Raw genomic sequence first — 12,764 nt, 5'->3', positions numbered from 1 at the left:
AATTTTACTATAATTTTCTAAAGAAAGTTGTAAAATTCTATATTGTCGTATATTTTTGATGATTAATTCAATTTGCAAAAACTTGATTTGAAAATTCATGTTCGATCAACTGCGCATATGCGTCTACCTTGATCATTGTGATATGTTTGAAATCAACAAAAATAAGTGTAAACACCGGGGTGTATTTCAGGATTTCGTGAAATCCAGTGGATTTTGGAGCGCAAGTGTAAACTTGGCGTATGTTTCTATTTTCAAAATTAAAGAGAGAGAGAGACATGTCAAAACAATTGGTCTGTTCCTTTACTTTTGAAAATGGTAAAACCGGCAAAAGTAGTAAAAGTTGTAAACTGCACCCATATGAATTGTATGGTCTCTGAAGTAAAGGAACGCTTTTCGTGTAAAAAGTGGTAAAACTTGAAGATTCTTGCACGTAAAGGAACAGAGCTAATATTTGTGTATACAGACTTTCAGTTATTTGTTTCTGATTTTTTACGCGATTTTGAACTAATGGACAAGAAATGTGTGTGGAATTAAGAAGGAAACACAACCATCTTCCTTCTGCATCTATATAAAATGTTTAGTTCATTAATTTTCATTCATCTTTTTCCTTTTTTCTAAAAATGTTTGTGTTTTCAACAAAATTTTCAATTTTGAATTTAGACATGTCATAATTAATTTTTTCGATAAATTCTCTCTTTTGTTAGGGATGGGACATACTTATTCGTCGTTCAGAGAGTAATTCTAATCGAACAACGTAGAAAAATCGTCGTTCGTTCATAGAATTTTGTGTGGGGAAATAAGTAATTTATTCGTAGTTATGGGTCGAACAACGAATAGAGAACGAACGACGTACCGTGGAAACGGGCTATTAGACACGGTGGAAAGTGAACACCTACTAGCCTATGCCGTCTACGAGTCAGGGCTGGACAACGACACAGGATGTGTTCAATCGTCTCTAACTGCTCCTCATCCTCACAGAGTCTGCAGTAGTCAGTAACATCTTCATCCCATTTGATGGTAAGGGCCCTGATATAGCAGTGTCCAGTAATGACTCCCGTCGTTACTCTAACTTCAGCTTTACTCAGGTTCTTTTGACTGGATCTTGCCACAATGCACCTAGGTTCATTATGCCACAATTCACTGGCTCTTTCGTCAGAGAACGTTTCAATTTTTTGGAAGAAATGACAAATGGGTGGTTTGATAGAGTCAGCGATAGCTAGATCTGTAGACTACGATCCTCGTCTAGCTAATTCATCTGCTCTTTCATTACCCAGATAGTCGCGGTGTCCTGTCCATAGCCGGAAGCCGAACACACTATCAATAATATAGATTAATTTTTAAAAATACAATATCGATAGATAGTTTTGTCTATCGATATTATCGGAATAAACACCCCTAACCTAAAATTTATTGAAATTAATAGAAATTCGCTGCTTTTCGGTTTTGTGGATGTAAGAAAGTAAGTTGGTAGTCACATGTACAAATTTTTCGAAAAAGTAAAATATATTTTTATTAAATAAAAGCAATGGTTTTTTTTTTTAATTTTTGATTTCTGTGAACTATTTGTGCAAAATGTCAACAAAAGCGTAGACATTTCCGCCGTTTTCATTTCCAAATTAATGGTGGTGGAAAATTAACGATAATATCGATAGCAATCGATTTTTTAAACTATTATATCGAAAATATCTAATGTTGGGAATATCGATGGTTTGCCAGCTCTGTACCCACGATCAGATTTGACTGTCGATTTTTCCTTCCTTTAAGTATAGTACACATTGACAAGCAAAACTGACAGTCATCGAGGTTTATTTCGTGAATATCAAAGCCTAATTGAAAAATTTCTTTTATAATCTATAAATAATACCGTAAATATTGTATTTCAAACGTTTTTAGCTAAATAAAAGTTGTTATTTGCCGGAAAATTGTCCTTAAAGTACGTTGACTGTCAGTTTTGACTGTTAGTGTGTACTCCCCTTTACTACAGACACCATACAAATGGGAGCAATTTACAACTTTTATGACTTTTGGAACAGACCAAATGGGTACCAGATAAATTAAAGCTGGCAAAAATCGATTGCACTATCGATAATATCGATTATTATTTAAAAATTCAAAATCGATAAATAGTTTTGCCTATCGATATTATCGGAACAAAAACCCCTAACCTGAAATTCATTCAAATAAATAGAAATTTCGCTGCTTTTCGGTTATGCGTGGGTGAGAAACTAAGCCCCGTAGTCACACCTACACATTTTTTCGGCAAAGTAAAATGTATTTTTTTCATATTTTTTAAAAAATGACAGCAATTGTTTATTCTCCTTTACATTTCTGTGAACTACTTGTGCAAAATTTCAAGAAAATCATTGACATTTCCGCCATTTTCATCTCCAAATTAATGGTGATGACAACTTAACGATAATATCGATAGCAATCAATATTTTAAAACATTATAGCTTCGTTCCCGTACTTTTTAATGGTAAAACTCGTAAAAGAGAGAACTGCAAAAAATTTGTTCTTACACACAAGTTTTTTGAAATAGTTCGGGAACGGAAAAATGGAAAATACGTCAAAAAAACTGGAACAAATGTCAAAGTCGGCGTATCAGCCAATCAGACGCCGGCAACCATGTTACTATTTTTTTACTCGCCCAAATTTGTCGTGTAAAAAGTTTTTAAAGAGAGCGTCATTCAGCGCCATTTTTGTTTAAAGAGAAGTGAACATTTTACAACTTTTTTGTGTACAGGAACGCCTTTTCGAGTAAAATGTGTAAAAGTCGTAAAAATTGTAAAAACTTTTTAGTTCTGGAACACAGCTTATATCGGAAATATCTAATGTTGGAAATGTCGATGGTTTGCCAGCTCTAGTGTGAACCATGAGATTGTTTGCAAAATGATTTGTTGTATGACCAGACACCTTAACATCGATATTTTTGCAAAAACGAGCTATCGATTATTAATATCGTTTATTTGTCACCTCTAATTCTCCATCATATTTTCTTCAGTGTTTTTGCTTTGCCCAATCAAACATTTTTTAAACAAAACAACAATTTTCTAATAAATATTACAGAAAATAACTTAGCTTTAACATAGTCTAATGAACTCCTACGGTTTGTATTTACCATAGAACATCAATCTTTCCCCATATATTATTTACGTTCGCCCAATTCCTCAAAATGCCTCTAAATATATGCACCACCAACAATTTAGCTCAGCCCTCTTGCTCCAGTCTCGCATAGCGCATTTATAAAAAAACGGCCTGACAAACATATCCACCATCTGTTATTGTGTTTTTTTATTTATGTACATTCATAAAACTATATTCCATTATTAATTATTGTGTAAATAGCGTGTGGTATTCTTTTTCTTAACTTTCGTTTTGTATTCTTTTTAGTTTGTGTGTTACAAGTGTAAAAACAAAAGAAAACAAGCAATAAACATACAGCCACCATATAACGCCAAGTAGTTTATAAAACAAATATTCCCAAAATATATTCCACTACTACTACACACAAAAGGAAAGCATTTCCTGATCCAAAACACTATACAAATTCCCAAAATAAAAAAGAACATTTTCATAAACCAAAATTGTCCAGGAGCATTTTGCTAAAAAAACAACAAGCAAACTGAAAGCACGCAAGCAAACCCTTCCATGCAATATGGCCAAAATGTATGGAAAGGGTAAGAGTAAGTATATATCAATATCTTGAATATAACCTTCAAGTTATTCATAAAATGCTTAAAAAACAAAAATGTAGTTTTGACAAAAAAGAAAGAAAAATTAAAGTAGAAAAAAAGAAACAAATCATCTCTCATGGTTATCATTTGAAAATGCTTTTGAACCCAAAATTTAACAATTTTACAAACCTTTTGGCCAAGCTTTATTTTAATTTGCCATTTTCTTTTTGGTTTTGTATGCTTGTGTATCATATTATTTGGTGATGTTGTTAACATGCTTTAATCAACGATTTCTTTGTATTGACCATCCATAGCCGCCATTGAATCGGAGGAACAACAAAAATTACGATGGCAAGTGGAGTTGGAATTTGTTCAGTGTTTGGCTAATCCCAATTATTTAAATTGTAAGTAAATGCTTTAGAATTTATTAATAAATTTAAAATAATTGTTTTGTTTCTTGATTTACAGTTTTGGCCCAACGTGGCTACTTTAAGGATCCTGCCTTTATCAACTATTTGAAATACCTGCAATATTGGAAAGAACCGGAATATGCCAAATATCTAATGTATCCCATGTGTTTATATTTTCTTGATCTCCTGCAATATGAACACTTTCGCCGGGAAATTGTTAATTCGCAATGCTGTAAATTTATTGATGACCAAGCTATTCTACAGTGGCAGCATTACACCCGCAAACGTATTAAAATGTTAAATGCCGTCAATGGTAATGTCAATAGTCAATTGAATACATCAGGTGGTTCCAATTTGGATGGTTTGGTGGATACACAACAATCGCAAATAACAACGGGCCAACAACAACAAACACAGCAACAACAGCAAGGAGGAGGTCAAATATCAAATGCCATGGGTGGTGGTGGTACTGCAATGCAAAATGGTACTGTCTCATCGGCGGTCAATACACCACAAAATCAAATGATGGCCCAACAACAAGGTCAACAGTCTCAACAACAATTGAATGGCAACTCAGCAAATTCTTCCATTGTTCCAAATCAAAGCAACACTGGTGCTGCAATGATGCAGAAAATTTAATAATTGTTTTTCTATTCTTATTTTTCATTTATTATAATTATAAAAAAAAAACCAACAACAATAGTTTGTAGCTTTAAACAATAATGTATTGTACTCTCGCTTTTTTAAAATATTATTGTAAGTGATAGGTAAAAGTTCAACTAATTTATTAAAAATAATATATAAACAATCTTTGATATTAATAGAACTACTTTGTTTAGTTGTTATTTAAGGGACAATTTGTTGTTTAGGATAAAGTTTTTAGATTAAGGATAGAATTAAAAACGTATGGGACTACGCTGGTTAATGTTTATCTCTCCCATGTAAGTGGCCATATCACATTGCCCCCCCTACATTTCAACCTAACATAAAAACGGGCTTATTTCCGAAATGTTTAAGAGGTTCAGGTTAAGTTTATATGCAGCACTCAGATTGTTATAACAATTTAAACTGCGGTTGATCCTGCTGTTTTGCTTCCAATATACACCATATAGACTATGGTTGACTTCCGTATCGTCAATTGCTTTGTGTTGTTTAAACTTCGTCAAAATATTTCAGTTGCACATTCATACATTGTTTTTCGAAAATGCAACTAAATGTATCAGATAAACGTTTGCTTTTTTACCTGCGTTGAAAGTACGTAGTTTTGATGTTTTGAAACACGTAGCTTCGCAGTTAAGTACAACGGCGTTAAGAAACATAATACTTCGCAGATTTTCAGTAATTTGTAAAGCAACTGGCGATACGGACGTCAGCCTATATTAATCAAAATGTAAGCCTTATTTCAATCCAAACTAAATCAGTTTACAAGGTTAGGTTACATTTATGGCCTGTTCCCGTACTTTATAAAGTGGCAAAAGTTGTAAAAGTCGTAAACGATTTTCATATAAATTTTGTGTACGGGAACGCAAAATGTGTAAAAGTGGTAAAAGTTGTAAAAACTTTTTAGTGCTGGAACAGAGCTTTAATTTAACATGAAATTTTCACCATAGGTTGGCTTTTATATTATACATACATCTTATGTGGTGCAGTGAACAGTTTTTCGAAGATGTGGACTGCTGAAGACATTAAAAGAAAGAAATTTCGAAAAAAAATGTTACTCCCACATCAAGTTTTACCTCAATTTACGTAAAACGGTGTTTTCATGGTTATTTTTTTTATTATTTCAGATTAAGTGAAAATGTCTTCAAATGCTGCAAACAACAATTCGAAATCTCGATTCTTTGGTGTTTATCTTTTGTGTAGCCATAGTTTGGAGAAACGTTATAATGGCAAATGTTATATCGGGTTTACTGTTAATCCAAATCGTAGAATCAAACAACATAATCGTGGCAAGGACTTTGGTGGTGCCAAGAAGACCAGCAATAAGGGACCATGGAAAATGGTAATGATAGTACATGGATTTCCTAATAACATATCAGCATTACAGGTAAGTAGTCCTCTATATTGAAAAGGTTAAGTTTAGGGCCCACAAAGCGATTGTTATGAAACGTCTTCTGACATTATTCAGAACGAAAATTCCCCTTGGAATCTCCTTAAGTTGAAACGACGGAATGACAAAACTCAAGGGGAATTTTCGTTCAGAATAACTCCCAATATTCTTTGATTTTCGGAAATGGAACCAAAATATTCTATGTTGGTTACAGTTTTCATAGCAAATCAAGTGGTGTTCCTCAACTAAACTAAAATCATTTAACCTCAAAATGGAAACTCACTGTTTTTCTTTAAATAGTTTGAATGGGCATGGCAGCAACCTTCCCTATCGGCCCGCTTAAAGGTATATCCGGAATTGAAACGAAAACTACCCAAGGAAACATATTTTCAGTACAATTTTCGGATTTTAAGTCGTATGCTGAATACTGGACCATGGAAGAGGCTACCACTTATTATTCAGTGGCTGGAGAGTGATTATGAATGTGAATTCGATGTAAGTAGTTCTCCTAAAAACATGTTCTAAAGGTTGATTGGAAGTTTTCCCATGGAAAACCTTATTTAGCCGGGCTGAATGAAAGTTTTCCCATGGAAAACCTTATTCTGCAGGGCTGAAAGTTTTCCCATAGAGAACCTTATTCAGCCGGGCTGAATGAAAGTTTCCACTTGGAAAACCTTATTCAGCCGGGCTAAGTAAAAGTTTTCCCATAAAAACCCTTATTCAGCCAGGCTGAATGAAAATTTTCTCATGGAAAACCTTATTCAGCCAGGCTGAATGAAAGTTTTCCCATGGAAAACCTTATTTAGCCGGGCTGAATGAAAGTTTTTCCTTGGAAAACCTTATTCAGCCGGGGTGAATTAAAGTTTTCCCTTGGAAAACCTTATTCAGCCGGGGTGAATTAAAGTTTTCCCTTGGAAAACCTTATTCAGCCGGGCTGAATGAAAGTTTTCCCATGGAAAACCTTATTCAGCCGGGCTGAATGAAAGTTTTCCCTTGGAAAACCTTATTCAGCCGGGCTGAATGAAAGCTTACCTTTGGAAAACCTTATTCAGCCGGGCTGAATGAAAGTTTTCCCATGGAAAACCTTATTCAGCCGGGCTGAATGAAAGTTTTCCCATGGACAACCTTATTCAGCCAGGCTGAATGAAAGTTATCCCATGGAAAATCTTATTCAGTCAGGCTGAATGAAAGTTTTCCCATGGAAAACCTTATTCAGCCAGGCTAAATGAAAGTTTTCCCATGGAAAACCTTATTCAGCCAGGCTAAATGAAAGTTTTCCCATGGAAAACCATATTCAGCCGGGCTGAATGAAAGTTTTCCTATGGAAAACCTTATTCAGCCGGGCTGAATGAAAGTTTTCCTATGGAAAACCTTATTCAGCCGGGCTGAATGAAAGTTTTCCTATGGAAAACCTTATTCAGCCGGGCTGAATGAAAGTTTTCCTATGGAAAACCTTATTCAGCCGGGCTGAATGAAAGTTTTCCTATGGAAAACCTTATTCAGCCGGGCTGAATGAAAGTTTTCCTATGGAAAACCTTATTCAGCCGGGCTGAATGAAAGTTTTCCTATGGAAAACCTTATTCAGCCGGGCTGAATGAAAGTTTTCCTATGGAAAACCTTATTCAGCCAGGCTGAATGAAAGTTTTCCCATGGAAAACCTTATTCAGCAGGGCTGAATGAAAGTTTTTCCATGGAAAACCTTATTCAGCAGGGCTGAATGCAAGTTTTTCCATGGAAAACCCTATTCAGCCGGGCTGAATGAAAGTTTTCCCATGGAATAGCATTTTCTTGTTGATAAAAAATAGCGTTTCCTATAGAATTTCTATAATCTTGTTAATGATACTCTCTTTAGCTTGCCTATAGACCGCCAAATCACATGCAAATTCGCAATGGTAAAATTGCCTTGGAACAAAAACAACGTAAGAAACCGCATCAGGAAGCTTTGCCTAAAGCCATATGGGCTCCAGAATGTCATTTGTGCATGCAACCCATACAGGATGTTGAACGTTCCCGTATAGGATGTTTAAATAATCTTTGTAAACTTACTTGTCACATTATATGCCTGGCCAATCATATGATATCAGCTGATCCCAAAGAAAAAGGTCATTATATTCCAATTTCGGGATATTGTCCATTGTGTGAGATACAATTCTTATGGATCGATTTGTTACAACGTAAACGTAAAATGCAAAGTATTGCAGTGGAAGAAGACGACGATGATGACGTAGAAGATGATGATAGTTATGATGATGAGAATGATAGTGATGTGGAAATATTAAGTGGCAGTGAAGATGAAAAATTAGATTCAGAAATTTGTAATGATAGTTTTTAAGATTATTATCAAGTGTTGAAAGTGTTTATACACACACAATTGTTAAAAATGTTATTCCGATTTATAAAATAAAGTTCATTATTATGTGCCATTTTTGTGCTATTTATTAATTTTGTATTAAAATTTAATTACAAAAAAACATATCCATATTTTTTCTTTTACTTCTAAATTATCCCTTCACTTTTCAATACACTTTCTGGGTGTAATGTAAAAGTTTTGCATTAAACATAACAAAAATTCCATCAGTTTATATCGTCGCTTAGAATTTAACCTAGATTCTACTGGCTTTATTGTACAACACGCAAGACTTAATACTATTTTTCTTATAAAACAGTTACATATGTATGTATATACATAAATATAGAATAAGAAATCTTAGGGGTCGATTATGGATAGCAATCCAAGTACAGTTGCGTTGCCGACAACAAATTTAGCAAATTCCATTTCTGCATTGAAATTCATACTTTTGATACTGATATTGAATTAATTTGACAAACATTTCTGTCGCTACAATTATTTTAATTCTATGATTTTCTCTTCTGGTTGAGTTGCTATCCATAATCAACCCCTTAACTATAGCATCAAAATTGCATAAATTTTCATGTCTCTTTCAACAATTTCTTTATGTTGTCAATAGTTTTGGTTAATTTCTCAACTTTTTTGGCCAATTCCAATTTCTCTTTAATATAATAGTCCTTAGACATTTGTACATATTCCTCGCCTTTAAAAATAAAACATGTTACTTGTTCACTATCAATTAATTTCTCAGGATTTATTTCCTGACCAGAAGAAATAATATCAACATTCGGTGGTTCAGTTTCGCCGTCTACATTTGTGTTAGTAGTATCTTCCCCATCTAATCGTTCGAATGTTATCATTTCATTTGAATTTGATGATAATGTAAACGATGGTATGGAAGAGCTAGATACAATTTTGACATTTGTGTTAGCCTTCCTTGCATTATGTACATTTCTAATGTTATTACTAGTAGAAGGCATAGATGTTGAAGATTCCCCATGTTTCTCAAGAGTTATCATTTCATTTGCATTCGCAAAAGTAAACGATGGTATAGAAGTGCTGGATTCAATTTTAATTTTAGAGGAGGCAATAGTTCTTTCTGCATTTCTAATTTTATTACCAGGTAGAAGTGTGGAAAACTCTTCCTGTCCCTCAAGGGATATCATATCATTTGTATTCGCCAAGGTATATGATGGTATGGAAGTGCTAGATACATTTTTTACTTTGACATTTGAAGATGATGTTGAGGGTTTCTCCACATTATGTACAATTCTAATTTTATTACCAGAAGATCCAATTGTTGAGGGCTCCGTATTGAGCAGTTTTCTTTTATATGTTTTATTTAGCACATTTTTTGTTGTTCCTCCGCTTCTACCACCACCACCACCAGCAGGGTTTAAAACAGTTATAAGACCAGATGAAAGATTATCTTCATCCAAACCTAGTTCTTCGGCTAAAAATTGTATATCTTCATCACAATCTTGTGAGGTTGTTGACTCCACCAATATGTGTTGGTCTTTTTGATGTTGTACAACAGGTTCCATACAATCATCCTTTATGTTATATAGAAACAAATCCTCTTCGGCATCTTCATCATTGTCGTCAGGCTGGGGCTGGTATGGTCGCGGAATGGCTTCTCCTACGAGTGTCGTTCGACGACTATTATGGTTTAAAAACCGATCCTCGAAATGATCTGAACAATAGAAATAATAATTCTGTGGCAAATTCGGTGGCGCCTTTCCCAATTCCATCCATTTTTTTCGCCGTTCAGGATCTTTAGGAAAGGCAAATACTGTTAAATTTGGTTTAATGCGAAAATTTTTATCTCCTATTGTTGTAAAATTCTGACAATTTTTATATAAACAACTTCTTACGGCCATCTTTTTAGCGTCTATTGAGTGTGTGTGGTTTCGAGCGCCTCCTTGCAAGGCAGCAAATAAAGCGTCTATTGAAAAATAAACAAAAATTAAAAAGCGTCCATGATACAATTAGGAAGGTAGATGCATCGGCGAATTGCTACAACAAAGCAACTTTTTTTGTAATGTAAACTGTCAAAATTTTCGCCGAATGGTCTCTTGTTGTCTCTTTTTATCGCTTGTGTTTGTCTTTAAAGTGATGACATGCTATCTCTTACTTACCCAATCATATGGTTATTTGTTTTGATTTTTCATGGCGAATTCCTAGTTTTTTGACGTTTTAGATTCGATCAGCTGGGCTGATGCATCTACCTTCCTAATTGTGCCATGAAAGCGTCCATGAAAAAAGAGTGGTAGTTCAAAGCGACAGTTTCTTAAAATGAACTATGGGAACTAAATCCTTATCAACGCGTTGATGTGTTTTGCAGCAAGGTCATGGTTCACACATACGCAACCGTTGCCGCAAATTTTTTAATTCCGTTTTGACCATTTTTCTTATGTTATGTTTTTAGCATTTTTGTAACAAACGTACTTTGTGAACAAAAATGTACTACATATTCATGTACAAAAACAATTTGAATTGCCTGTAAGTCGATGGTCAGACTAGCAAGGTTTCTTGAAACCAATTTCGGTAAAGTTTCTTTTCAAGTTTCGTTAGTGTCCACACACGTTAACGTGAAATTTAAGATTTTTGCGTGTCCTCTTTATTTTACCAAACACAGAAAACCATGTACATGGGTTTCACTACTTCATACCCCTCGCCTATAAACTTGACGTCGCCATGTTGAAATCGTGCTAGTCTGACCATCGACTAAGGCCGATACCTACAGTTTGTCAAGTAATTGTTTTCGAACCAAGAAAACTAACATTTTTCTGTATTAATTTATGAAAAATGACTGATAATTGGGATAAAAATGTCGGTTTTTTGCAAAAAATAGTTGGTAGACTTATTAAAGACAAGATAGGATGTATAAATAAAAAATTGACCCACGTAGTCCAGCAAAAAATAACGAAAGCCCATAACTCATATAATTCAAGCTGTCAAATAAATGTTTTCGAAATTTAATGGAGGTTCCAAAATAACCCATATTTTTGGTAAATTCTTGAAAATCATGACATTTTATGAATGTTAATCTTAAGGAGGGTTAACTACTAACAAGTATCAACAATATTGGGCATAGAATATCCCTACTAGGAGGGTTACCATATGGACCAAGGGCGTACCAGGTCATATTACACGTAAACAGGGTCCTATAGGTCTTAAACCGGGAATATCTGAAAACAAAGACGTTTTATGAGTTTTTTAGTTCAAATGGACGGACTGCCATCAATTACAATAAATATTACCTACAGAATAATTAGATCAGGGGGGTTGCCAGATCTAATAAAAGGTGACAGGTTATATAAACAGTAAACGAGGCCACCTGGATCCATAACCAGGGCTTAAAATTTGTTTATTTAACTCAAATTGAATTAAGGGATAAGGGAATTCCCCAACATAAACCAAAATACGACATAGAGGTAAAAAAATCGCTTAGAAATGCATACATAAGATATTGTCAGTCTATGTTGATTTTTAATAGACCTCCGATTTCAACTGTTTATAGCGAGTTCAGAGGAATTCTTTAAGTTTTTTTGCTTCCATGCTAACACTGAAGCATTATTTACCCATCAACATAATTTTCCCCTTAAAATGTTCTTCAGTAGTACTGCGGAGTACGCGAAATGTGTACAATAGGTCGAAGTATGCATCCGCTAGACCTAGTAGTACAGGAACTGGCAGCAATGAGTGCACTTCGTCTTAAGGAGCTAGGTTCATGGCGCAGTTCCGAACACGGAAGAACTGCAATTCTACGTCGATTCGGACTATCAACGGCCTCGGGGAACATCAGTGATTATATATCACCACAAATGTGCTTCGAGGCAACGAAGGTGCACATACCCCACAGGGATAAATGGACACACAGTAGCCAACCTCTAGACGGTATAGAGATCTATACTGATGGCTCTAAGATGGAAACAGGCACAGGAGCAGGTGTCTACAGCAAATCCCTTGGTCTTCGACAATCATACAAGCTGAACGAATATTGTAGTGTCTTCCAAGCCGAAGTTTTTGCGATAAGAAAGGCCGCGGAACTGATAAACAACTTGAGAGGGGAAATAGTTGGACCGGTGACTATCTACGTTGATAGTCAAGCGGCCCTAAAATCACTCAAATCCCAATACATCAAGTCCGCGGCTGTTCTAGACTGCAAACACGCTTTGGAGCCACTAAAATCAACCGTCACCTTGTGTTGGGTCCCAGGGCATTGCAACATCGAAGGTAACGAGGCAGCCGACGAACTGGCACGCTGTGGATCGGAG

At 35.0% G+C, this 12,764-nt stretch overlaps 3 protein-coding genes across 4 annotated transcripts; 2 read left to right on the top strand and 1 right to left on the bottom strand.

Moving 5' to 3' along the window:
- The first annotated feature begins 2,975 nt into the window (after positions 1-2,975).
- MED31 (mediator complex subunit 31) lies at positions 2,976-4,910 on the top strand. 2 transcript variants are annotated; one of them, XM_073971909.1, is made up of 4 exons: positions 2,976-3,106; positions 3,391-3,683; positions 3,989-4,078; positions 4,143-4,910. In XM_073971909.1, the coding sequence occupies exons 2-4, from the start codon at positions 3,656-3,658 to the stop codon at positions 4,721-4,723; spliced, it is 699 nt and encodes a 232-aa protein (XP_073828010.1). In that variant the 5' UTR covers positions 2,976-3,106; positions 3,391-3,655; the 3' UTR covers positions 4,724-4,910. The 2 variants fall into 2 exon arrangements, with proteins under 2 accessions (XP_073828010.1, XP_073828017.1); XM_073971916.1 differs by lacking the exon at positions 3,391-3,683 and having other exon boundaries at positions 2,981-3,106.
- On the top strand, positions 2,979-8,615 carry slx1 (structure-specific endonuclease subunit SLX1). Its single transcript, XM_073971899.1, has 4 exons — positions 2,979-3,106; positions 5,872-6,131; positions 6,435-6,629; positions 7,987-8,615. The coding sequence occupies exons 2-4, from the start codon at positions 5,883-5,885 to the stop codon at positions 8,464-8,466; spliced, it is 924 nt and encodes a 307-aa protein (XP_073828000.1). The 5' UTR covers positions 2,979-3,106; positions 5,872-5,882; the 3' UTR covers positions 8,467-8,615.
- Dlip2 (Dorsal interacting protein 2) lies at positions 8,551-10,712 on the bottom strand. The gene is made up of 2 exons (XM_073971889.1): positions 10,623-10,712; positions 8,551-10,429 (listed from the first exon to the last, which is right to left on the bottom strand). The coding sequence occupies exon 2, from the start codon at positions 10,362-10,364 to the stop codon at positions 9,066-9,068; it is 1,299 nt and encodes a 432-aa protein (XP_073827990.1). The 5' UTR covers positions 10,365-10,429; positions 10,623-10,712; the 3' UTR covers positions 8,551-9,065.
- Positions 10,713-12,764: the final 2,052 nt, after the last annotated feature.

Source organism: Musca autumnalis, unplaced genomic scaffold (genome assembly GCF_047663935.1).
Source record: "Musca autumnalis isolate F117 unplaced genomic scaffold, ASM4766393v1 scaffold_1, whole genome shotgun sequence".
Classification (NCBI taxonomy): domain Eukaryota; kingdom Metazoa; phylum Arthropoda; class Insecta; order Diptera; family Muscidae; genus Musca; species Musca autumnalis.
This window is presented reverse-complemented; position numbering and strand designations above follow the sequence as displayed.